Source organism: Periophthalmus magnuspinnatus, chromosome 3 (assembly GCF_009829125.3).
Source record: "Periophthalmus magnuspinnatus isolate fPerMag1 chromosome 3, fPerMag1.2.pri, whole genome shotgun sequence".
NCBI lineage: Eukaryota > Metazoa > Chordata > Actinopteri > Gobiiformes > Gobiidae > Periophthalmus > Periophthalmus magnuspinnatus.
Window position 1 is genome coordinate 20,407,067 of NC_047128.1, and position 27,696 is coordinate 20,434,762.

A 27,696-nucleotide genomic window follows, 5' to 3' on the forward strand; every position below is an offset into this window, starting at 1 on the left:
CTGTTTAAAAGTGTGGTAGTAGTAGTAATTGTAATTGTTGCATTCGTTGCAGTAAATTCATTAGTAGTAGTAGTAAGCGTATTACTTGTAATAGTAGTAGTTGCTTGCTGTAGTAGTAGTAAGGCTCGCAGTAGTAATTGTTGTAACAGTTGTACTGGTATGAGTGGTATTTGTAGTAGTTGGGGTAATGGTGTTAATTGTGGTAGTTGTTGTAGTTGTTGTAGTAGTTGTGGCAATTGTTGTAATTGTACTAATAGCTGTGGTAGTGGTGGTAAACTGTGGTAGCTGTAGCAGTTTTGGTAGTAGTTGTAGATGTAGTAGCAGTTGTGGTAGATGTGATAGTTGTGGTAAATGTAGAAGCAGTTGTGGTAGTTGTGGTAGTTGTAATAGTTGTAATAGTTGTAGTAGTTGTGGTAGTTGTGGTGGGAAATGAGGTAAAAGCAATGAAGACGACTCCAAGAAATGAAATCCTTATATTGTTGCATGTAAAAAGGTGAAATTGATCTAAGATGTCACTGTTGAAATACGACAATGTTTTATTGTCTAAAGAGTTAAATTGCACTGTTGGCTTGCATTTTAGTGAACAGTTCTCTTTACAAATAAACACTAAATGTATATTCACATAACTTGTTGTTGATAAATTGACTAAAATGTCACTTGCGCTCCATTGATTCTCAGCCCTTGAGTCATAACGATTCATTACAGTAACTATTGTAGCACAGATCAATGGAGTAATCTGTGAACTGAAACTGAGTCAAGTGACGCCATCTTGTGTCTACAAAAAACACCCAGTCTTATTTGAATGAGATGCTCCTAAATGCTGGGTTTTTAGAAGAGATCTTAATATCTACATATACTAGACCTTCATTGTGATATTTCTTATAAAAATACAATTTAGCATTTTGTACTTAACTCAAGCATCCAAGACCAACTACACTTTGCCTGACTTCTGCATGCTTTGACAGAGATGACTGGATCAATGTGGGCCTGTGCTACCCCCCCGGCACCACCTTTACCATTCTCTCCGACCTGCATGACCGCAACACCAAAGTCACCCGCAAGACCGCCACCTACACCCCCATCAGCAACAGGGACAAGCTGCAGCACCCACACCCGACCAGGGGCTACTACTACTGGGAGGAGCACACCGGGTCAGTGGAGCTTCATGACAAAGAACACAGGGGATGCAGAATAATATAATAGTATAAAGAAATAACAAGCGATTTAAGATTTTCACTAAAAACATTGATGAGATAATAGATGAGATAGAAACAAAATTATTAGAATTCACTAAGAATGCACCAATCCATCTTTTTCAGTTCCAGTACTGTTGTCGATACTATGGCTTTAAGTATCCCAAGTATACCCTATATCAAGTGATACCAGTGCAGTGACTGAAAATGGTATTTATTTCCTTCAAAGATTATATATAATATTAAACTTAAAGTTTGAGTATGTAGAATTTCAAATATTGCTTTTACTGACACAATTGGAATGCTTTTTTATTCTTACATATTTTAAATAATTTAAACATAAAAGGACTCTCTTTGAATCCTCACTACCTAAACCCGAGCACCCAGCAGGTAATCATTAATCAGTGCTAGTGCAGCCTTTGCAACTCAGTGAGTGATTTCTGAAAGTTCAAAGGCTCAAAGCTTAAGACAGTTTATAATAATGTTCTTGTTTGTGTCCTGTAGACTGCTCTTCTTGCGGGTTCTAGCCCATTACCACAGGGAGGGCTTCTCCTTCTGCTCGCTCAAAGGTTGTGAACGCATAAAGATCACCGCTGTCATCCCCAAAAACAGCCCCCCCAGTAACTGCATGTCCCAGGCCTACCCCCATCACACAGAGATCCCCATGGTGGAAGTGCCCATGCCCCACAAGCTGCCCGACAACAAAGTGGTATGCCAACACATACACACAGGACAAGTTAACTATTTTTTTCTAGAAATTAGCAGATGCAAATTAATTATAAAGCCAATTAATGAACTTGAATGGAAAATGTAATTGACATGTTTATTTTATGAAATTCTGTGGCCTTTCAAATTAACAGATTAAAAGAGAAGGTCTAGCCTCTAGGTGTGGGATCTAGATGCGTACCAGCTCATAAGATATAGAAGCCCGTTTTACATGATAAATTGCAAAACGTAACAACTTAATGTGTATTCACTTAATGATAATTTTCTTATTGAAATTGATTTGTAGTTAATTGGTTGACAACAATTAATTACCCAATGTTATGGACCAAATTGGACTGTTACGCTGAGATGTCAGAGCTACACTTCTATACACAGTCAAATGAAATCCAGCTTGTCAGTATAATAGCATTTTAACAGATTTTGACCTGTGTTTTTACAATGTTTTTAGTTAACCATTATATCCTTAAACAATGCATTTTGTTGGAAAAATAGGCACACCTACTGTTACAATTTTGTGTAATACAAAGGCCCTGATAGCACTTTAATTTATAAGTTGGCACAGAAAAAGTCCTTTCTGTGACTGAGCACCTATGGTGTCACACTTCAAGGTGCACTATGTAACTCTTCCAGTTTTAGCTCTGTCACCTGCGTGTCTACTTGAATTACAGGTGTTTATTGTTCAAAAATACCTTGAAAAATATGTATTCTTACTGGGAGGAGGGTCACCGCTCCACAGATCTACCCTGTAACTTGGCCTGATGGTGTCGTCTGCTTTTCTCCATGAAGATTGATTAGTTTAATTCCATACTGACGAATATTCAGGCAAAGCAATAATATTTCCAAGTGAATGGCGGGCTCTCCATCAGAAAAGTTGCAAATTACACCTTTAAAAGTCCCATTGTAGACTAGCAAGAACATTCTGAGAGTGCCTTGACTTCCTTGGCTACACGTTAGCTACAGCATCAATTCTATGAGCTGATAAACCTTCCATGTTTGCGGATAGTGTAATTGATGACTGTGACCCCTCCTCCCTGTGTCTGTAGCCCTCGTCTGACCACTTCCTGGAGGTGCGATTAGAGTCCTACAACACACGCTTCTTCCACATCAAGGACGATTTCGCCTTCACTGAGGTAAGCTCTGATAGTGTTCTTAAAGCATATATGACAGGTTAGACTGTTCATTTTTATTTTTTTATTTTTTATTTTTTGGTGAACTTAATAATTTTAGTTCCTGGTTGGACATGGGCAGCAAATATGACATAGGTCGAGGTAATTCCATAACTGTTACCTAGCAACCATACAGTAAACAAGGCTCAAAACTTGCCTCAATTACACAAAAAATTATGATTAAACTAATTATGATTAAATAATGCAAATAAATAAATGACAGCACCTCTATTTTGTTTAATCAATCATTAGTCTGTCACAAGAATGTGTTCTTTGCATGTAAATTGTCCCTGCATTTTTGATGGAATTTTCAATTTTGGAATGTTGAGACATCCGTAGAGGGATTCTGTTGTGTAATTCAAGTGTGTAGGACTCAATGCACAAAAAGTCCCCACAAAAGTTAAGAAAATGAATGATTACTTCCCTGATTGGTTGAAACTTTGACAAGTACTGTCCCTTCTCCTTCACCGGTAAAGGGTCTGCCAGTTGGCATTAAATTTATCTGTCTCCATGGAGACAATTGGAGAGGTGAGCACACTTACAATAAGAATGCAAAGATATTTCTGACCAATATAACACCTATAATTGAATAAATAGATAGAAAAGCCCCTCCCTGAATGGCCACCTTAACATGGTGGAGGGGTTTGAGTGCCCGAATGATCCTGGGAGCTATGTTGTCGGGGGCTTCATGACCCTGGTAGGGTCACCCATGGCAAACAGGTCCAGGGAGACGGGACAGATTAAGAGCGGTTCAGAAGCCCCTTATGAAAAGAGAAAGATCAAAGCTAGCTACGTCGCCCAGACCGGTGTTACCGGGGCCCCACCCTGGAGCCAGTCCTGGGGTGGGTGCTCGACAGCGAGCGTCTGGTGGCCAGGCTTCTCCCCACGGTTCCCGACTGGGCTCAGCCCGAAGGAGTCACGTGGGAGGAGTTTGGGGAGGCCATGGAGGAGGACTATCGGACAGCCTCAAAGAAATTCTGGCAAACCGTCCGACGCCTTAGGAGGGGGAAGGAGTGCTTCACCAACACTGTTTACAGTGCACGTGGAGAGCTGCTGACCTCGACTGGGGATGTGGTCAGAAGCAGAAACTGGGGACCCGGAGGCGGACTCAACCATCACCCTGGCTGAAGTCACCGAGGTGGTTGGCAAGCTCCTCGGTGGCAAGGCTCCGGGGGTGGACGAGATCCATCCCGAGTACCTCAAGTCTATGGATGTTGTGGGACTGTCTTGGCTGACACGTCTCTGCAACATCGCGTGGCGGTCGGGGATAGTACCTGTGGAATGGCAGACCGGGGTGGTGGTCCCTCTGTATAAGAAGGGGGACCGGAGGGTGTGTTCCAATTACAGGGGAATCACACTACTCAGCCTTCCCGGTAAGGTCTATTCCAGGGTACTGGAGAGGAGAATCTGACCGATAGTCGAACCTCAGATTCAGGAGGAGCAGTGTGGTTTTCGTCCTGGTCGTGGAACACTGGACCAGCTCTATACTCTCCATCGGGTCCTCGAGGGCTCATGGGAGTATGCCCAACCAGTCCACATGTGTTTTGTGGACCTGGAGAAGGCATTCGACCGTGTCCCTCGTGGTGTCCTTTGGGGGGTGCTCTGGGAGTATGGGGTCTGGGGCACTTTGTTAAGGGCTGCCCGGTCCCTGTATGACCGGAGCAGGAGCTGTGTTCGCATTGCCAGCAGTAAGTCAGACCTGTTCCCGGTGCATGTTGGACTCCGCCAGGGCTGCCCTTTGTCACCGGTTCTGTTCATTATATTTATGGACAGAATTTCTAGGTGCAGCCAGGGGCCGGAGGGGGTCTGATTCGGGAACCACAGGATTTCATCTCTACTGTTTGCGGATGATGTGGTCCTGATGGCTTCTTCGAGCCAGGACCTGCAGCAGGCACTGGAGCGGTTTGCAGCCGAGTGTGAAGCGGCTGGGATGAGAATCAGCTCCTTTAAATCTGAGGCCATGGTTCTCGACCAGAAAAAGGTGGTTTGCCCTCTCCGGGTGGGTGGTGAGTCTCTGCCCCAAGTGGAGGAGTTCAAGTATCTCGGGGTCTTGTTCACGAGTGAGGGAAGGATGGAGCGTGAGATTGACAGGCGGATCGGTGCAGCATCTGCAGTGATACAGTCGCTGTATCGGTCCGTTGTGGTGAAGAAGGAGCTGAGCCCAAAGGCAAAGCTCTCGATTTACCGGTCAATCTACGTTCCTACCCTCACCTATGGTCATGAGCTCTGGGTAATGACCGAAAGGACAAGATCGCAGATACAAGCGGCCGAAACGGGTTTCCTCCGCAGGGTGGCTTTGCGCACCCTTAGAGATAGGGTGAGGAGCTCAGTCACACGGGAGGAGTTCAGAGTAGAGCTGCTGGTCCTACACGTCGAGAGGAGCCAGCTGAGGTGGCTCGGGCATCTGCTCAGGATGCCTCCTGGACGCCTCCCTAGGGAGGTGTTCTGGGCATGTCCCACCAGGAGGAGGCCCCAGGGAAGACCCAGGACACGCTGGAGGGACTATGTCTCTCGGCTGGCCTGGGAACGCCTTGGGGTCCCACCGAAGGAGCTGGAGGACGTGTCCGGAGTGAGGGAAGTCTGGGAGTCCCTGCTTAGACTGCTGCGCCCGCAACCCGGCCCCGGATAAGCGGAAGAAAATGGATGGATGGATGGATAGAATAAAATATAGATATGTTTAATGCCATATTGTGGAACATTCTAGGCAAAGCAATAACATAACTGGAGAGCAGATGGGAGACGCCTTACCAAAAAAATTACATATTATAACCACTGCTTATTTACACAGTAGAAGTACTTGTACAGAAATCACAACTAAACTAAACACAACCTCTGCTGACTTCTGCTTCTTCCTTCTATCTAGGGCTATAAAATTAAGTAAAATTGAATCGAAATCACAATTTGAATGCAATCAGCACATGGGAAAGGCTGCAACTTTTGAAGTACAATAATTTCCTCCACAAACAGATAAATCTCCTGTCTTATTCCGCATAAAAAGAACTAACCCTGCAGTATACATCTACACAAACATGCTCTGAAATACATACTTTATCAGTTCATATTGTAAAGTTCTGGTGTGAGGAAACACACTGAATTTCTTCTGCTGTTTACTTTCTGAACACAAGGCTGCTGAAGGCCATAACCCACGCCCAAACAAGAGCAAAACAAGAGCAGTCTCAACTCACTAGAGCCAGTCTCTCAACAGACCAGTAACTCACGAATAAAACCTGCACATCAACTTGTCGGCATAGCAACCAAGTGTCACATACAAAAGCATTAACATTAACAACAACAACAACATAAACAGCTTTGAGAACAACAAAAGGTAAACACACAATATCAGGTCATTACACTACTTCAGTCTTTTGGTCAATTCTTCTGGGTGCGTTTAAAATGTGAACTTTGAACGGAATCCTATTATTAAAACATAAATCTAATCGGAATAACAGTGTCTGAAAAATCACTATTTGATATTTTTCCCTAATCGTGTAGCCCTCCTTCTGTCCAATTTATTTTATAACGAAACATTATTGGAAGGAAAAGGTGAAGAAATTGATACGACTATAACATTGTCTTTGTGTATTTTACCTTTTGTGTGTGTGTCTCAGGTGAATGGTAAGAAGTGGTACCAGGCGGAGGATGGCGTGCAGGTGACGGTGGTGGGCGGCCATGATGGGAAGGTGGTGGAGAGCACAGGGTTCAAGACGTCTATTCTCCAGGGCATCCCTACTCAGATCCACAACTACATCAGCCAGCTCCCAGACAGGTGCGGCCATATATGCACTATAAAATAATGAATTTATGAACCTCTGTTTGAATGGTTTAAATGCTTTTAACTTTACTTATAATCACCACAGTAAAGTTAGTTAATTTAGTTGGAAATAAAAAGCTTCAAAACTATTATCAACATTTAAGTCATTTTTTCTCATGCAGCATTTTTATGTAAACACCATGGTTCCTCTTTCTGAGAACCCAACCTGGTTGGAGTGTATTTTTTTGTACAGAGTCGTCAACTTTATAGTCCCCATGTAAGTTTTTTAGTTACCATTTAATGTTGTCACTTGTTGACGTACAGTGCACACTGTATCCAAAAATGTACTAATTTAAAAGAAGTTGTTGAATATAATAATTCTCAAGTTCAATATTCAATAATACTCAAAAAGTTACTCAGAAATATTTTTACAAATATGTTTGAAGTGAATGTTACTTTTTAATACCTCTCTCTCTCATGCCATCAGCTCGATCATCCTGATGACCTCTAAGGGCCGCTTAGGAACCAGGAGCCCCTGGATGAAGGTTCTGCACATCCTGGGGGCCGACCCTTCCATCAAACTCCGAGGTATGTGCTCTCTGCCCTCTCTGTAGTGCATATTTGTGTCAGCAGATGGTGCTGCAATCACACGCTCATCATGTTTCATAGTAAATAGTTATGGAGGTTAACTAGAATGTCACTGTGACATGCATTACAGCCTGTTTCAAACAGCTGTCTATTCTAATGTGGGACATTTTGTCTGTAAAGGATGTAAAAGAGAGCTTACTAGCTCTGAATCATTTTTATTAAATGAGTCTGAGATTGTTTCATTTGTATCATTAACTAAAAAAATGTATTATTTTACTACAAAATACCAGAGCACACAGTGATTATAAGGGTTGCTCTTCTCACATGTGTCCTTTCTTGTGCTGTAGAGAAGTTCACCTTCATCGGCTTTAAGGGCTCCTTTGTCCCACACTGGGTCCATCTGGAGACAGACTCTGAGCGGGCCAAGATCCACCAGGTCCTGCCTGTCCCTGTCTTCCACATGAACAAGCTGAACATTTAAGCTCCAGACTAGAGGCTCCTCAGACTGAAGCTAACTGGACACAACTGGTGTAAAAATTCATGTACAAGTACAGGTACAAGTATAGGTACAAGTACAAGTACATGTGGATGCAGCAGAGCACTGGAGCTCCTCTGAACCAGAGCCTCATGACCATGTGTACATAATGTGTACATAGTGTGTACATACTGCACTTTGGGCTGTCTGTGAGGAGCAGCGCTGGCACCAGACTGTTGCATACAGACAGCTACCCCGCTCCTCCTGACTCTGTCTCTTCAGGAGCAGTGGGGCTGTCCTTGTACATAGGCTGTGAACACTGTCTCACATTTCCCTTTATTCCCCAAATGAAGAATGCAATGTCCTGTCTGAGTGTCCTGTTCTGTCCGAATGTCCCATGAGTGAGGAACAACAAGAATATATTGACTAAGATGTGTATTTTGCACTCAGTGGTCCACACACTTTAGGGGTTTCTATGGCAACATCCTGAGTACATGACACTTTATGCAAATCTCCGCATCTAATATAAAAGAAGCTAGCACTTTTTTAAACTTTTTGACCAGTCCAAAATGTGTTTCCTGTGATTCTTGATTCAATAAGCACAAAAAGAAAAGAATCCTGAAAAGTGTTTGTTTAGGTATGTAGTTAGTGTATGTGTAGAAAAGAAAAAACAGATGCACACCACAGTTCTTTGGAGCTGCCAATTAGGTACGTGAGACATGTCTCTCAGGTGTCCCTGCACAGGGACAGCCCTGTCCTAGGACACTTGTCTGTGTGTCAGAAATCTCCCAACATTCAACATTGTCATAGAAGTTTGGAGTGTGTAGAGAGATTTGTTTATTTGAAAAATTCTAAATCATTCCATTCTGAAAGCATGTCCTCCGGGCCACAGCCGAAATAGCTGGTCTTTTTTCGGAGGGGAAGTCGTATGTTTTAGAGTAGCACAAATTTATTTTGTTTTTCTAATTTATTGTAAACCTTGGCCCTGGTGTAAATGTGTGCTATGTGCTGCTTTGCTCTTGGTTACTGTTATATAAGAGAATCAACTTGTTAAACCATTCTTTGTGTAACAAAATAAAGAGTATTATTTCTTCATTTTTTATCATTCATTATTACCAAAAACAGATTACATACAACAAGAACCTTCAAACCTCCTCAGTGTTTTTTCCATTTTTCAGTGTGACCATGTAGAGCTACAATGTCAAAGCCTGGGGATCTGCTCAAAGAATGGACCATAGTTGATATAAACTAGCAGAGGAACAAAACTATGACTGCTGCTTCATAAAACCTCACACAGGCAAACCACAGGATTTTATGTCTTTAATATGTAATCTATACAGGCAAATAAGTAGAGTCCACATATTATTACCGGTACTCTTATTATAATGTAAATGGCACTGCAGCTCTGGACAGAACATACATTCTTCTGTCACGATCAGTCCCATCTGTGCAGACCATCATGGCACCAACTCTACATTCTATTCTGTATTTAAAGGGCCTGTATTATGCAACTTTCTGAATGTTATAATATTGTTTCCTCATCAAAAACAATACCTGGAGTTTAGTTTTGTTTCATTCACACGTTTAACACACAAACCTTGCATATTTAGACTGAGTTCTCTCAAACTGAAAAAACACTCTTTTCACCTTGTGCTGTCAAGTCGTCATGTGTATTTTAAACTTCATACACCTTCACTCGAATTATTTGGATAATTTCACCCCTGGAATTGCCAATCTCTAACTTGAAAACTACCACTACATGACATCACAAGGTGGAACAGAGCATTTTGAGCTTTTGAGAAACAAAACACAACTCCTGGTATGTTTTTGAGGAGATAACGGCATTATAACATGACTTAAACCTCACAAGAATCCATTTTGTGTAATATGGGACCTTTAAGCCACTAGCAAACATCCCTGTGTATTTACTTACCCTCGGATTTGACAAAGTCTGAAGAACTGTGCATTGGGAAGACATTCTGTATTGCCCCAGAGATGGACAAATGAACAAATCCATGAGTCCTTTTGGTGCTAAACTATACAAACTTATCTGCACACGTACACCGTGTTGAGTACATTCTAATAAAGATTACAGGTACGTCCGTTCTACAATCATTTTCCAACAGTGCAGTGGAATAAAAAATAACAATTTAAAAATAGTCCTTAGTCTTATCTACATTCATTTGATTTTTTTTTTCTAATTATCTTGTACATTCAGTAAATTACAATCTGAGGGCTGGGAATGAAAAGGGCATAAGGGACATTTTGGCAATTTCACAGATGAGAAAAACTAACTTTGACTTTTAATAAGTGTTTGCTAAAAAAAAATTTAAAAAAATCACAGACTAAGATGGCAAAACACTGATAATATTGCGGGGTTTCAGATGGTATTGCAACATTCTATTGATACTTTGCAGCTGATGGCATCAACATTCCCTGAGGGTGTGCCGCTAACTGCGGGCACTGCTCTGTCTGATGCTTTGTTAAACTTTAATCTAAGCTTTATTTTAAGACAATCTGATCAGAAAGAATGGCCTTATCTGGAACAATAGGTGACCTGATGTCTGCTGTTAAAGTCTCAGACACATAAAATTAGCCAACAGTTAGTCACGCTCACCTTTTTTTTTTGGTTGAAAATGAAACACCTAAATGTGACCACAAACGCTCGGATTGATCACAGGCTCCTGAAAATGTGCAGTTTAAAACTTTTAAAACTTTTTTGGTTATGTTTGCATTGTGTGTACGTCATGTCACCATGGTAACTGCTGAACATTCTGCCATAGACCTCCATGCAGAACACCCCCAGCGTGATACCATTGCAAAGTATCAATAGGCTAGTAATATTCAGGTGGGCAGTTTTTAGTTGGAAAAGAAGAAATTAATGGGTCTAGTCACTAAAAGAATGATATACTTCCAGATGGGGGCAAGAGCCAGTTTTTCATATTGATTACAATGTGCTTTGCCATGAAATATCCAAAAGGTAAATTCACAAATGTTGAACCAGCTCGATTTTATTTGTGACTCGACCCAAGAACTCACTGTACTACAAAAATCTGCAGTTAACAATATAAATTTTAGCTGCCCCCATCTGTACTAAATATTTTTGGCTTATAGAACATCGTAATGTCATCTGAAACCCAGCAATTGTTTATCCATGTTCAAAACATAATTTTTTCGAAATGTGTAATTGATAACTTTTTGGTCACTTTAACCTTGACTTTGAATCTAACAATAAAGGCATTTGAAAAGGATTCTATAGCACTTAAATGCACTATAAGAATAAAAGATTTGGCACTGAAAAATGAATCATGGGTTTCAACCTCCTGTTAAAGCTGACCATTTGAGGACTGTTGACCATTCAGAAGATAGAAAAACATGTTTTAAATTGTTTATTGCTATGGCAATGGCGCGTTCATCAGTCTGAAACCAATGGTTTCACTTATAGCCATTTTAGATTCCCAGCCCAGTAATCACGATCAAACTTATATCCTCGCCTGCAATCTTCTAGATATAAAGACTGCCAAAATGCTTGTTTGTGAACTTGTTTATAGAATATTTTAAATGTAATAAATACTATAAAATCTAATCTAAAGAAGACGTTTGCTGTAGTTGCATCCAGTGGGTGGAGCCTAATGATGGAAATAATGCAGAGAGGGCAAAAGTGTTTGGAAATGAGCAATGTGCCTTAAAACACAGAATTCAAACTGCAGCACTGAGAGGTTTGTATTAGGTGCCTTAAATCAGCCACATATGGAAGACTTTTTTTTTTTTTTTTTTTTTTTTTTTTTTTTTTAACTTATTTTGTATTTGTATTTTATCATATGCCCATAATATTGTAAAAAAAAAAAAAAGAAGAAGAAAACGAAAAGAAAATCTTGAAAAATATACAATTTGCATTTAATTGAGATTTTCTTCTATCATCTTGTGTTTATCACAGAATCAGTTTGGGAACACAGTGTAAAAAAACAAAACAAAACAAAACAAAACAGATGCAGTATTTTGGATGGTTGCTGTCATATGAGAATTGAATGTTTTAAGGCATCATTATGGGATTCATGTGTATCTCTGCACTGTAATGTTCTGTGCTATAGCTACTAATGTAATTATGTCTTAAGGCATATAATTGGCACTGGAGCTATGGATGTATGACCCTTATATGTGTAGTTGTTCTATCAGTGACCTGCCCTGTCTGCAAAACAACTGAAAACATGACATTCATTCATCAAGATGTACAGAATTATGGTTCAAACATTGAAAAGATATCATTAATGTTTGATTATTTTCTAAAAAATCTAGTACATTCCACTAGATTATTAAAAGTGACTTCAAATACATTGCACCAAAGTAGAACTAATAAAATATCCTGGCTACTACAGCTGCTGACGGCAACAGTCAGGGCCATCTCTAGCTATGTGTGGACTATGCACATGTACTAAGCGACCAAAGCCACTGGGGGGCTCCAAAGCTGGATGTTCAAGCTCATCTGAGAATAGTCTATGTGCACATAGATGTGATATATCTGCACATAGATGTAGGGTAATTGTCCCAAGTAGTGGTTTAATTTATTTATTTGAATTATTTGAAGTGCACACTGTAATTGTACTGGTGTAGGGTCTGGCACCTAGTTGTCTTCATAGAAATCTTATTGCTTTATGTGGAATGTTCCGCAGTATGGAATTACACTTATTTGTCCCCATGGAGACATGGGGACAAATAATGTCAGCAGGCTATGTTACAGGTCAGAACTGTGGAGAGATAATCCCACTCAAGTGTTTTCAAGATGAAACCAAACCTCCTTATCAAAATCTAGTCTCATCAGATCTCTGAAGCTAAACAGGGTTGGGCCTGGTTAGTCTTTGGACAGGAGACCGCTGTGAATTTCAGGTGCCTCAGTGGGGTGCCAGTGACAAAACTGTAGTTTTGTCCTCAGCCAAGACTTTTCATGTTTGTATTAACCCACTCCTTATGATCCTGGTATTTTTATTTCGCTATTGTGTCTGTAAATCAAGATTTGAGCATACTGCCCGCTCCCTGCTAAACCAGTGGTGTGGGTGAGAAGGGGCGTTACCTTCAACAGTCAATTCAATTCATTTTATTTTATTTTAGTCTCACTCTGGCCCCTGTAACAGCTGGCCTCGATGAGCTTCTTTTGACCAAAGTTGAACTATGGGTACTTAGTCCACTTCTTTATACAGTCTATGGTATGGAGTGAATAAATAATATACAAAATTGTAATGTGATTTTGAGTGCCTGGAAAGCAATAAAAAACACATGTAATTGAATAATAAACGCAAAGGTTTTATGCCATACTGTGGAACATTCCACGCAAACCAAAAACATCTCCATGGTGGTCACTTACCAGAAATGTTACATAGTACAACTTTAAGTTGTACAATGTAATTTAACTTATTTGTGTGTGCTATTGAAGCCTGTGATCATTTTCCATATATTAATATTCTGAACAGTGTAATGTTTTTTTAAGTGAAGTGTAGTGCATCATAGTATCGCTATTCTCTGTGGAGTGACAATCCCCCCCCCCCCCCCCCCACACACACACACACACACAGTCAGAAGCGGCCCTGACTTCAGCCCTCTGTAGTGGGACACTGGGTTTGGGCTCCTCAGGTCCTCATGGTGCAGATAGGGACCACGATGACCAACAGGAGCGTGCACGTGGCAGCAGCGATGAGGGCACCTAGCTTGCACACCCGTGCCCTCCGGAGGTCAGCCTGTTTCCTTCGCAGGAGGGAGTCGAAGCCGGGGGTGTACACATCCTCCAGCCAGTACTCCAGGTGGGCCGGGTCCAGAGCTGCCCCACCCTACAACAAAGACAGGTTTTTCAGTGTTCTATGGAGTTTCATTTACATTTTTTCTTTGGCAGAAGATATAAAAATCTACCTGGCTGGAGTATTCATCCAGCAACCGAAGAGTCTGTGGTTCTAACCCCGGTTTAATCGCATGCTGTCTAATTGTAAGTGGTACCAAGCTATGCACAGGGGAAAATCAGAATTCAAATCCTGCCTAAATATTTTTAGTAATTAGAGGAGTTACAATCCTCATTTCAAAGTTTAAGCCCATATGTGTAAACATTTAATTTCTGGACTTCCTGGTAGAATGCATATTAAAAAAAACATCATAAGGTCAAATTTTATCTAATTTTTGTATTTGGGGTTTTGGTTAACAAAAGGATATAGACTCTTCTTCTTGATTCAACTGGATAATTGTAAATTACAGCTTTTCCTTTATAGTTTACATGTCCAAGAGCTTGATAGTAACTTTTATCACAGGTCGACAAAACTGAATAAATAACATCTCAGTTTAAGGCCTTAAACATATTGTTTTCTCCTTCACACATTTGTTTCTTGTTTGATGAGATTGTCTCTTTCAACTGTCTGTTAAAGTGTCAAAATCGGGAAGCGCAGTCCCCACCCTGAATGTCAGAGCGTCAATTCCCGCTGAGACCAAAGAATGTGGTGTGTTTGTGAGTGTTAGAGGTGCCGATGGTGCAAACTGGCAGCCTCGCTTCAGTCAGTCTGCCCCAAGGCAGCTGTGATTAGAACAGTAGCCTACCACCATTGAGGATGGAGTGACTGAATAATGCACTGTAAAGCACTTTGGGTGTCTTAAAATGCACTGTATAAATCCAATGCATTATTATTATTACTATATGTTTTTTAAGTCCATACATTTTCAGCTGACGTTTTCTGTTCATTACAACAACCTTGAATTTAAAGGCCTCAGCATTATGTTCCTAAAAATAGTTCTACTTTTATACAGTTTTTTATACTGTATATTGTGTCCTACTGTAGTCTGCAGAGGGCACTAAATTTGTACAGAAGGGCCCCATGCACCATTTGACAGGATGTTCCAGTTGCATTTAAGGATTGGTCAGATGCAAGTTTTCACTAATTTGACAATTTTTGTGTCTTGGTTGGCCATGGGCAGCAGATGTGACATACGAGTTCATTCCATAACTGTAACCTAGCAACCATACTGTAAATAAGGGGCAAAGCTTGTTTAATTTACACAATAGTTATGATCCGGGAAATGAAAAATATATGGCAACATCTATTATGTTAAAACAATGTTAAAACTGTTAGAAAATCTGCTCTTTGTGCATAAATTGTCCAGGCATTTTGGATGGAATTTCGTCTACTGATGACATAGATGAAGGGATTGTATTTTAGAACTCAGCGTTACATCTTTTTACTCAACGTTTTTTTTTCTAAAACTTGAACTTGGCCAGTCTAAAACTATGATACATATTTTCCACAGAAACACTCCCACCATATAAAAGGAATAATCAGGAAAACACAACATAACATTGTCTATTGGTGTTAGTATTTTTTTGGCTCTTTTGTGCAAACTAGATACATTTGGAGCCGCCTGGTTAAAGAAAAGTAAAAAACTGAGCAGCAACAGTAATTTCATGAACTATGCGACATCACACAGTACTGACTTAAAGCCAGGTGTTTTTGATTACAAACATCTGGTTGTAAAGGCGGAGTCTGAAGTGTGGTTCTTGACCAATCACACTGTTCCTCATAGCGCCAGACTCTCCATGTGGTTATGCCTGGATTTAGATGTTAAATCCCACTTTAAATATCTTACTTCTAAGGGGTATTACCTGCTAACTCATAACATATTCAGATCAGCATTACCTTTTATTGTTTTGATAATGCTATACTCACTCCCCCTTCAGAGCTCTATCACAAAACAATCAGCATGCATCTCGCTAATGAAACTACTGCACATCACATCAGGTTGGTTTCATGCTTTTGTATATTTATAGAGAATTCTCATGTGGGGCCATGGTTGACGTAGGCTTGTGGGCTGAGCATTTGACAGAATCTTGCAGCTATCTATAATGACGGTTTGAATAGGGCTTGGGAGCGATTGCTAGATTATTCAAACAAACATGGATGACAACTTAAACCTCTTCAGGCATGTTTATGATGTTATAACAGGATGGAAAGCTCAAAAGGTTTTCTTTAAAGAATTCCTCACCTGTATGTCGAGAGTTTTGAGCTGCTTGGCCCTCTGCTCTGGGTGTCGGGAGTACCCCTCAGCACTCCAGTTCGGGTGCAGGCGGGTGGTGTCCAGTCGCAGTTCGGAGTATACCGGGCTGCTTTTCACCAGGGGGTCCATGTCGGCGTACACAGGGGGGCTCTGGAGGTGCTTCTTCAGGGACGGGGTGTAGGGCTGAGGGGGGAAGTCTGTGGAGCCTCTGCGCACACGGGATAGTTCATACGGGTGCTCTTGCTGCACCTGCACACCCACACACATATGTTACCATGGTGGCACAATGCATTAACAAACACAACATTGTAAGGTTTTAGTTTGTCTACACAAGATAAAATACCAAATGGATTTAAACAACACATTTTGGGAGCCTGTGATCATGAACCAAAGTGTTTGAATTTCTACAAAAAAGGTGAGAGTGACTAACTGAAAAAAAACAAACAAACTGTTGGCTAATGCCAGCTAGCTTGTGACTGTATTTGAGAGAGGCTTAACAGTACGAAATCAGATAATCTTTTGTAGTTAGGGCCATGCCAAAAATTGGAAGATCGATAGATCACAATCTAAACTTTGCTCTAAAATGCAGTTGCCTCATGCACATGCATTTTAATCGACAGGTCTACAGCCACTTATGTGGCAGTACGAGCGCGTGGTACTGAAGAGCTCACTTGTTTAGGTGAAAGCTCTGAGTCAGGGCCAACGTGACTTCTCCTCACGTGTCCTTGCGTTTCACAAGTTTTAAATCTACACAGTTTGAATAAAAGTTCAGTCTCTGCCTCTGTAAGTGCCGTGCCGTCTGCTGGTCAACATGAAATGAAAACTGTAGTGATCCTGGCCCTTTATGCCTCAGGGATATAATATGAAGCTGGTTGGACATAGCCAGGCTTTAATTCAGTGAACTGGTTTCTCAAAGCCTGAACCTCAGCTCAGGGATAACAAGTGTCATGAAGACAGTTTGCCAGAGAATTTGTAAAGCCACAGTTTGAGCTCCAGTCTCTGTGTGCGCTCAGGGGGAAAGGGGCATGTGCCGTGTCATTTGACCAGTTTTACCCATAGAATGGGCCAGCTGATTATAAAATGTTAAAGTATAAAAGCTGTTAAAACCAATCAAAAATAGATTTCTGTAAATGGAGCCATATCTAGAAGATTTGCCTTCACTTCAGTTGACCTCTTCCCACATTTTAACAGATACAGTTTAATGAAGTGTAGCCAGACACTTTTGTTCAATGCTCCATGCAACAGAGCATAAAGTAGGAACTACAGCAGGACCATAATAAACAGTGTAACGTAGAACTAAAGCAGTGGTCTAATAAATGTGCAGTGTGTATGATATTCTACACGCCGCTGGGTATACGATAGAATATAAAACTTATGAATCAAGAGACGGACTTTTTCTCGAAGGACCAAAGAAAGCAATCTTGTAAAGGACTGAAGAGCTGTGTGTAAGAGTGTGGTGAAGAGGATTTATCACAGAGTAAAACCACTGCCCAAACACTCAGAATATAGCACTGAATATGTGCAGAAAGACTTGTTAAAAGAGAGACAGATCTCATTTAAGTCTTAACTCAGGCTCTTAACCTGCTCCAGACCAGGTTAGTGCTGCTGCCTGTTACTGTAGTGATGTAACCGCACTGAAAAGTGAGTGATCTTTGTGATACAGGAAATCCAGTGTTTGAGCTTGATTAAAACAGCTTAACCATCTTGCTTTATAGTATGCGACAGTGGTTAGAGTGTTGGTCCCCCAACCCGAAGGTCGGAGGATCGAGTCCCGCTCAGACCAAGTTCTGTCGTTGTGTCCTTAGGCAAGACACTTCACCCACATTGCCTAGTATGAAAGTGGTGTGTGCGCGAATAGGTGGTGGTCGGAGGGGCCGATGGCGCAGATTGGCAGCCTTGCTTCCGTCAGTCTGCCCCAGGGCAGCTTGGCTACAATAGTAGCTTACCATGACCAAGTGTGGAAATGAATGAATAATGACTAAAGTGTAACACTTTGAGAGGCTTTGACAAGCCTGTAAAGCGTATTACAAGTGTAAGCCATTATTATTATTATTATACCCCTCTGAAGTCAAGATGAAAGAAAACCAAATCAAAAATTTAATTTTGAACGATTTTTAAGACAGCGAGACAAAAGGCGCAGACCACAGACATTATATTTTTTATATGCAATATCCAAAAGGTAAATTCCCAAATGTTGAACCTTATCACTGACAAGACTCAAGAACTTACCATAGCCTATTGCATTTGCCAGAGTTATAAGTGCCTATCCCTTTATTGAAAACCCACCCACACCACAAGAAAGAGACCATCAAAAAAACTCCTAGATTCTGACACTATTCAAATAACTAATATTTATCTATTGAATGTAACGATTGTAAAGAAGTCATTTTTATTTTATTTTTTTAGAACTGTCTGAAATAACTGTAGAAAATTTCAAACTCAATTATTTGCTTATTTATTTTTATCCAGATTACCGTTGCCCACTTTGAGAATCATTGCTGTATCACTGACATCGTAAGAGACTGAGCTGCTCTTCTTCAGTCAATACAGTGTATTTTACCCCAGCTTCTTCTCAAATGAACCAGAATATTTTTGGAACACTCAGGTCAGTGTTGGTGGTGCCTGCTGAAGTACTGACGTCAACCAACAATCAATGTTTAGTCGTGTGGTCACAGAGAGAAGGACAAAGGTCTCTGTTTCATGTCCCTCTGGAGACACCGTACATCTCCTCTGCTTATCTGAGAGACTCATCCATCTTCTTTTTAAAGGTATGTGATGCCTACACTGGATTTTAATACTATTTTAATACGGTTTAGATTTCCACATTTCACCTCACAAGTAGCCTGGTTAGCCAGACAGCAGTTTTCTGAATATTTAGGGCCATTCTAAAGCCATTCTTACACAGCGTTCTTGACCAATAACCAATTAGTTTATATTGATATATTATATAGTATATTATCTTGGATCATATTGAAACAGACAAGCTCTGATAAGAATAGACATTGTATATGGATCTGGTGTGCGTTTGTTCACTTCCACTTTTACACAGTATATCATATATACCATTAGATATCAAATTAAAAGTTTGACAACAAGTTGGCAAGAGTGACAGAGTGCTACAATATGAATTAGGTTTGTAGTATTTTTATAATTTTGTAGCATTTTTTATCCATTCAGGAAAGAGGAAAGGAAATAAATATAGAGAATAAAAAGAACAAAGAAGATGAAAATTGTGTGTATGGGGTTGTAGACAGACCCAATGTAGTTGCCAAGGGGATTAGCATTTGCAGTAAATTGAAGGATCCTAGATAGAGTTGCAAAAATGTTAGACTAGTATTCAGTGAGCATCAGGCATGACCAAAACATGTGTACATGGTCTGCTGGAGAATCTTTGCATCTGGGACAGGTATCTGACACCTCTGAGTGTTTCTGTGCAAGTTTGCTGTTAAGGAGAGCCACACATAGCACCTAATATTGCATTGAAGCATTTTAATATTGTTATCATACTGTTACTGTGTTACTGTTCCAAGTATGAAGACGGGGCCAAAATCTGGTAAAATCAACATCACGTGAGAAAGGCAGCCATTAAAGTCCAAATGTCTAAGGCAGATTGATGAATTATTTAAAAGTCACAATTTGATTTTGATACTGACGAATAGACTCAATAGTCAATACTGATTCCAATTCTTGTACCACAATGATAATAAAAAAACAACACTCTTTCTTTACACAATAGAAGATGATTTTTTAACATTAAATGGTAGTACTTTCTTTTATATTACCATGTGTCCTTATATCTGTATAATCGCTCAGTCGTCCTGGTAGGTTCCATAGTGGTTTATACTAGTTCATGTGATACATTTTTTAGCTACTCTACTCACCTCTTGCTAATGAGCGGGTGTATCATTCTTTTTCAAGTCCTCGCTGTATTTGTGATTATGTCCTATACTAATCCACAGCGCAGATTACTAACAGACACAGTGTGAGCCACTATGTCCTGCTCCAGTATAATTTATAGGTGTTAGTCATTATTGTGTTGACAGCATCAGCAGAGAGGAGAGCGGCCTATCCCGCTCCATTGAGCACTCTTCACAAAGGTCATGTCACAGCAGTGTTACAGAGCACCCCCACATGCCGCCATTTACACTGGCTTTAATGAGACCAACGACATCCAGCCACCCCACGCATCCAGCCAGCCACTCACAACCAACAGGTTTTATAGGCTCAAGGCAAAACACAGGAGAGGAGCTAGGACTGAGCCTGTAAATACAGCAGAATCCAAAACAGCATGGTAACGATTAGCAAAGGCAACATTTGACAAAATATAAAGCCTAAGGTTGTGTTTGCAATCTAGATTAAACTCTCTAGATCATAAAAAAATTGATTATATATAAATCATATAATATCAAATGATCCAAAAATGTTGAACCAACACATAGTTATTTGTTAGGGATTGGCTTCACATAGGCCTGTCTCGATAATTACTATATCGGCTAATGGTTAGAATAGTTTTGTCTTAACTTAAGTAATATATTGCACTACAAAATTTGTCTAGATTCAGAAATTTCCCATATTAATACTTGAGCATTAAAGGCTCTGTACCCTATTTTTTCGACATATATTTGAGCAAAATCCTTTTTGTCCCGGTACAGATATTCCCGCAAACAACAAAATATCATGTCTTATTCTGCATGCATCGTCTTTAGATCTGTGTAAACATGTTCTGAAATGTGATTCTTGTATTAATTTGTTAGTTCTTATTTCAGCCTTTTTGTCAATTGTTCTGGATATGCTCAAAATGTGAACTTTGAACATCTAACCGCAATCAGAAAAATCACAATAAAATTTTCCCCCAAATCGTTCAGTTCTAGTTTCAGTGTTATCGCATTACTTTTGGCTCACCAAATTTTTGGGGTAAAATTCTAATTACATGTTTTTCTAAGGTTTCGCATTGCTAACTGAACCACAGCCTACAGAGCAGGCCCTGAATTATGGAAGCAGCAATACCTTATAATCTAACCCCCGCACACAACACATATAGCATCTACCACCACCGTGTCACCACCACCATCACTTATTCTCATTCGTGCTTTCAATTTCACCTGCTAAGATGACAAAAATCCATGGTAGTATCAGATTTATTTATTTTTTGTATTTGACCGGCTTGATGTGTTTTGAGAAGATTGTTGTAAACAGAATGTGAATTGTATCTTAATCCAACATTTCTCTCCAAAATAGAGCATAGCAGGAATACAAAATCAGAGCAGTCCTCCCACTAGCTCAGTATGAATTCTAGCTTCTCAGACAAGTTTAAAAATGACTTCCCCACAGCAATTAATAGTGATACAGAGCAAAGTTTTAAAACAGTGCCAATACCAGGGGTCAATGTGATCTGGCATTTGAGACCTGGTGCTTTCCAATGCCATTACATGAATTACAGTAATGACCAAAGTGTGCACATTGGGGAAGCTGTGATACCGCACAGCTCCTTACTTAATGGTAAATGATGCCCAGTATGTGAGAGAAGACCCAAAGGAGACATGTGGGTGAGGTCTTTCAACTTAAGACCCCAATGTGACACTTTGTGCAGAAGAATTACACCATGACATGTGACGGCCTATGCCCTGTCATCAGATGGACAGAACAGATGGACATATCAACTCAAAAAAATTATTAGCAAGAGTTTTGCTGGTTATTATACACTGTTTCTAAGCAATGTTAAAACCTATAATAACCACTTCTTTCTAGATTCTTAAAATTGTAGTACTTTTTGACAAGCGTGTACTATTTAATGAACATAGGACATTATCATTACTATTACAGGCCTAAAATGAAGTCTTGTTGTTTAAATAGTAGACACGTTCACATTGCTTTTTGTGTGTTCCTTCCTGTAACTGTTTTGGCCTGATTCCTCTGCTTGTTCACCCGGGTTGGTAAATATGGACTTACAAGCAGTGGCCAGTACCAATGCATCATCAGTTGATTAGACCGGAGGCTTGTCGCAAGCAGTCACATTGGCATGACGGAGTGGGCAATGAAAACAAAAGTATGTGTTCAGCCAAGGCTTGAACCAACAACCTTCCAACCACTGCTCTTCCATCAGATTGTCTCTTTGCAGTCAATTGACAGGCAGACACCAGCACTGCTGCATTGGCTTAGTCCAGCCTAGGCCAGTTGTGTGCTCAGCGCTGAGCCCAGGCCTGTCCTGTCATCATTGCAGAAGCCTCCAGCTGGTGCCATTGTTTGTTTGCCTGAGTGACTAGTGCTAGCTTAGCCTGAGTTTGACAGAAAAAGATAGAATATGCTTTCATTTGGACTTTCTTTTTGGACAAATAATGTGATTTTTTTTTTCAAAGAGGAGCAGTGTATGTTTGTTTGTTTAAGTTAGTTGCAATGAAACGTTCAGTGTTCAGAAGAGCATCTAGAAAACAGGCACTCGGACCTCGCTGAGCACAGAATGAATGAACTATTGGATTCATGGATTTATGCTTCCATGGTTGGATTACACATTGGATGGCGACATGGAGCTAGCATGTGTGAAGGTACTCATCTATTGAACACAGCAGCGGTGAGACTGGTGCTGGTGTTTTCTATATGCAGTAACTTGGATTACAGCCTAATGAGAAATCAAAGTTAAAATGTGTCCATTAACGAGTCCACGTATTCAGTTGTTGATGGTGATTGTGTGTGTTCTGACACGGCGTGTGCACTCATGTGGTCCTGGGTGGTTGTATCAATCAGCTGATGCATTGTGATGGGTATTTTATGCATTTAAGCAGTAAGGTAGTTAGTGTACTCAACAAAAGAACAAAATATCAGTATCATTGTGCATGTTCTACATGTATTAAACTGGGTTAGCTCTGTCCTACCTCCTCCAGTGCACCTCAGCAGGTGAGCACATGGGCTGAGAGGCTGTATATGGTCGCTTTGGCATCTATAGTTATATCTGTAAATATGGGCAGCTGGACCAGGTCCTGAGACCATGATCTGCCACTGTAAATAATGCAGTGAAAACCTTGCATTCTTACTTTGAGCAGGTCACCGTTCCACAGATCTTTCTGATCTTTCCTGTAACTTGTCACCTGCTTGTCTTCATGGATATGGATAAAATTAATGCCACACTAGAACAATTCAGGAAAAGCAATAACATCTCCATGGAGACAACCAAGTGGCGGACCATCCCCCAGGAATGTTACATAGTATACCTTTAACATACACATTTACATCTCTGGATATGACAAAGTGTGACGTCGGTGCTAAATGTGGTGTCTACAGTTGACTCACTGCAGGATGACTGTGTAAACATTTGTCTCCAACTTCAGAGAAAATCAAACAAACATGTCTGTGTCAATAGCAGGGCTCTCAGCTGTTACCCAACAACCCTCAATGTTCAGTTTTCCCCATTTATTCCTGGTCTATATCACTCAAATATGAGTAAACCATTGATTGATTTATTTTCAGTCTCTTGTATTTGACTCTCTTTAGGTTTTTGCAATGACTCATCAGAAGTAGAAACATCAAATCAAACATAAAATCATAATACCAGCTGTTCTACCTCCTTGAGAGTACAGTGTATTCTTCCTCTCGCTAGACTTTCTACTAGTCACTTAAAGCCAGATTTCAGATCATTCTTATATGGACCACCCCTGGACAAATGAGAGACTTGTCTAAATAAGACTGATGTGTAATTGTTGTTGCCTCACCTCTCTGTGGGTGCGGGGTCGCTCGGTGCAGTAGGCCGTGGTGCTCCAGTCTGGGGCAGGCTCTTGGTTCAGAGAGCGAGAAGACCTCCTCAGACTGTTCTTCAGGGCCTTCACCCCCAGGCTCTCCCCAGGGCTCCCCCATGCCCCCTGTGGATTACTCCAATCCACTAATGTACGAGAGTGACCAATGCTGTGCTGTTTATTAGAGTGTCCATTGGAATGTCCATTAGTGTGTACACCGGTGTGTCCATTAGAGTGTCCACCAGTATGTCCAATGGTGTGTCCAGTAGTGTGTCCACTAGTGTGTCCACCAGTGTTAGGATTTGAGTGTCCACCAGTGTGCCCACTAGTATGCCCATTTGAGTGTCCACTAGTATGCCCATTTGAGTGTCCACTAGTATGCCCATTTGAGTGTCCACCAGTGAGTCCAGTAGAATGTCCACTAGTGTGTCCAGTAAAATGTACTGTGGAGTGTCCCAGCGTATGTCCACCTGAGGTGTGTACATCTGTGTGTCCATTTAAATGTCCACTGGTTTGTCCACTGGGAGCTCCACCTGTCTGTCCACCTATGTGTGCTCTAAGGTGTCCAGTGGATTGGCCTGTAGAGTGTCCACCAATGTGTCCAGTGGAGTGTCCATTAGAGTGTGCGATGGTGTGGTACTGAAATGCCTGAGGGGAAGGGTGAGTGTCTGAGTGTGCGGGGGCAGGGTCAGTTCCGTCAGCACTGTCTGCTTTGTGGACCTTGTGGTCCAGCTGGTTGAGTTTGGACAGGAGCTGTGTGATCTCAGAGCGGACTCCTGACAGAGACTCCAGCTTCTTCTCTATCTCTCCGATCCTCTGAACCAGTCTGTGCACATTGGATTTGAGCTCATCATCACTATTGTCCAAAGAGTGGAAGAGGCTGTCCAGTCTGGACTTAGCCAGGCGCACTGTGCTGCGTTCAGGGGAGCTGTCTGACCTCAGAGTGAGTTGGGACAGAGAGCCGGTGCTGTTGTAACAGGAGGACTGGACCATGTTCAGGGAGTCGCACACACTCATGTCATCCAGAAAGCGGAAGATGTCACTGATGTCGTCACTGATCATCTCTGAGTCTGTGCGGCTGAAGCTTCTCAATCTCCTGGGCTCACTGCCCTGATCTGTCTGAGTGCCCACACTGGGGCAGACCTCTCCTCTGTGGAAGCCTCTGCCAACTGTCCTGCCCTCCTTTCTCTCCACGCATACAGGCCCATTGCTCAGTGGTATCAACTCTTGGCCTTTGAAATCACTGACCTTCTTGGTAAAAGCTGGAGAGGTGGTTATAGAAGGCTCTCGGTCCCCATTAACAGCTGGCATATTTCGGAGAGGTCTCTTGGTAGCCATGGGCCTGGTGCTGGGTGAAGGCACATACTCAGTGTTGAGGCTGAAGCTCTTCACAGGCCGGGTCGGTCTGACTGATTTGGTGTTACTCTTATGGGTGCTCTCGGGCTCTCTGTCAGTAAACCTCCGGGTACTCACGCTCTGGGACACGGTGCTTGGTCCAAAGTACGTGGAGGCCTGGAGGTCGTCCAGACTTTCATGCTTGGCGCGCTGTCGCTCTTCCAGTGGGGAGTTAAGTCCTGGGTCCATGTATGGATTGGTACAAGGCAGTTCAAAACTATGGTTAAAGAACACAGCAGGTCTGTGGAGATCCCTCTGGTGGACACCCTCTGCACACTCACTGGCCTGTCTGATTACCTGCAACAGCAATAAAAGGAGACATCAAAGGAAGAAACACAGAAGTTTGATTATCCTAACATTCATCTGCACTGTGAAGTCTGGAGTTGCAGTAACACATGAATAATAGTCTGAAGGCACCCACCTTTGGAGAGAAAGTCGACATGTTATGGAAATCCTCCTTGAAGATATTCCTCTTGTGGACACAGGACCGTGTGGAGAGGGGCTCCTGGGGGCCCGACTGTGGCTGTGAGAGGGACTCCTGCTCTGTGCTGGCTTCACTGTCAGCCTCCATAGGGAAATATGTACTCTGCATTTCACAGGAGGGGCCTAGGGTCCCAGGGCCGTAGAGGGGCAAGGGGTGCAATTTGTCCAGAGAAGCGGCTCTACATTTGAGGTCTTTATTGACTCGGAGCAGGAAGTTGGGTTCAGAAGCAGGGATGAACTGGTGCTGGTTGCTCTCTGGCCCTGGTTTGGGGCTGTGGGCAGAGCCATGGAGGGGGTGCGGAGGACAGTAATCTGATCCCCCAACAGAGTGGTTCTTGAGGAGGGGGGCCCGGGACATAGGCAGCCTCTCTTTGGCTGGGCTTCTGTTCTGAATAAGATTAAACATGGACAAGATATCCACAGCCACCTGGAGTTTTTTGTAGTGGGGGTCCACTGAGGAGCAGCACATCCTGTCTCTGAAGAGCGTGGAGGGGAAGGAGGGGTCCTGGCTGGCAGTGTGGAAGAGCAGACTGCGCACTTTAGCCAGGTGCACCAGGTCGAAGCGCGAGCACAGCCAGCGGCACAGCTCTGGGTGGGACGCACTCTGGTGTTTGGACTTAAGCTCCGACAGGATCTGACCCAGGACCATGTGGTACTCTCCAGGGTGCTCCATGACTGCGGACACCAAACTCAGTTAGTGCTTACATATTGCAATAATGAAACATGATTGGAGACAGTAGACATAGATGGCTATTTTGACATAGTTTGACATTTAAGATTAGAGCAGGAGGATAATCGAGGCCATGCATCTTCTTTCAAGCAGCTACACCTGGACTAGCTGCACTGCATCTACAAGTACAATGTCGCTTGTCTGTGCATCTGCATCATCTGCAGAGCCTTCAATAGAGCAGACGCGTGCACGTGCGCACGCGCCTACTCAACGGATGCGAGATCAATCCGAGACGAGTCTACCACGACACAAACTCACCTGCTCAGCGTCTAACGGGACGACACTATAACGTTCATTTGATGAGATTGAGATCGAAAGAGCGCGCGGCTGGAGGAGACTGCGCGCACACGCCACAGCACGCGCACACTGGAGCTATTCCTTCAGCAGTACCCATTTATAGGCTTGTGTATCCAAGCAGCTCCAAGCAAAGGCCGGTGGAGGCATCTACGATTTTCAGGGATGCGCCTTTTGGGGGTGAGTCGAGTCTTTTGCCTTTCTTTGGCCCCCGGGTGTTCTGGCCCCTCCTTGGTCTCCGCTGTGCGCTCGGACAGCTGCGGCTGTAATGGACTGTGTACAGTTCTGAAAACCGTGTGTCAAAATAATTCAAGACACGCTCCAACATCCGCATTTGCCCTCCACAATAAAAGAGATACAGTGTGCATACAGTAAAATCTCAACCACGCTGCTCAGGAAATGCATATTAAAGTCTCTTCAGGAGTTCACCTGTCTTCTCCTCACCGCAGACACATAACGTCCATTGCGGATGAGGTTTTAGACAAATAGCCATAAGCTTAATAATAATAATATGTATGCACAAGACATCGGGAGTTTATTGTGGAGACAAAGCTCTTATCCGCTCTGTAGCTCATTGATTAGGCTGGATGTTAGTGACGTCAGCCTAACACACATTCATCACTGGTACAACTGTGCAATACAAGTTTATATATACACTATATACATCCATAGAGTAAGGCTACATCTTTTTATTAGTATGTAATTAAACAGACATGAATCCAAGCATATGGCAGAAACAATACAGTTACTATTTATTTTGAGTTTGACATGACTTAACAACCACAGAGAAGACAGGTGAAGTGATTGAACTTGTATAATATTGTTGTATATTTTACATCATAACACCAAATGTAAAATGTAAAAAAAAAAGATCTAATAAAATAAAAATTAAAAAAAAAGTTGCTCTGTCTCAGAGATGGATATTCAGAAAGAACTGTTTGAGATTGAATTTACAGTACACAAAAAACAGTAGTGGACGAGAGCATAGCACCACATTACTTAAAGGTGCACTATGCAACTTTTCCAGACTGGGTGGTCTGCTGCCTGGCTGTCTCCATGGAGATGTATGCTCTTTTATGTTCCGATGTATGGCACTGAACTTATCTAACTTGCATTTATCCAATTCCAAGTGTTTAAATTGCTTAAAACACA

General features: G+C 41.8%; 3 protein-coding genes across 3 annotated transcripts in view; 2 read left to right on the forward strand and 1 right to left on the reverse strand.

The window, feature by feature from the left end:
• The window catches only part of cemip (cell migration inducing hyaluronidase 1), a 79,460-nt gene extending 70,499 nt beyond the window's left edge, over nucleotides 1–8,961 (forward strand). The window contains exons 24-29 of the mRNA XM_055232584.1: nucleotides 966–1,151; nucleotides 1,698–1,902; nucleotides 2,963–3,049; nucleotides 6,694–6,851; nucleotides 7,324–7,424; nucleotides 7,772–8,961. Coding sequence (XP_055088559.1) covers nucleotides 966–1,151; nucleotides 1,698–1,902; nucleotides 2,963–3,049; nucleotides 6,694–6,851; nucleotides 7,324–7,424; nucleotides 7,772–7,905 — 871 coding nt within the window. The 3' untranslated portion in view covers nucleotides 7,906–8,961. The remainder of the gene's footprint in view (nucleotides 1–965; nucleotides 1,152–1,697; nucleotides 1,903–2,962; nucleotides 3,050–6,693; nucleotides 6,852–7,323; nucleotides 7,425–7,771) is intronic.
• The window catches only part of abhd17c (abhydrolase domain containing 17C, depalmitoylase), a 143,731-nt gene that overhangs the window by 85,711 nt on the left and 30,324 nt on the right, over nucleotides 1–27,696 (forward strand). The window lies entirely within an intron of this gene.
• Nucleotides 13,521–26,629, reverse strand: minar1 (membrane integral NOTCH2 associated receptor 1). The gene is made up of 5 exons (XM_033991861.2): nucleotides 26,509–26,629; nucleotides 25,459–26,195; nucleotides 23,622–25,334; nucleotides 15,907–16,167; nucleotides 13,521–13,718 (listed from the first exon to the last, which is right to left on the reverse strand). Exons 2-5 carry the CDS (start codon nucleotides 26,191–26,193, stop codon nucleotides 13,521–13,523), a joined length of 2,907 nt encoding a protein of 968 aa, XP_033847752.1. The 5' UTR covers nucleotides 26,194–26,195; nucleotides 26,509–26,629.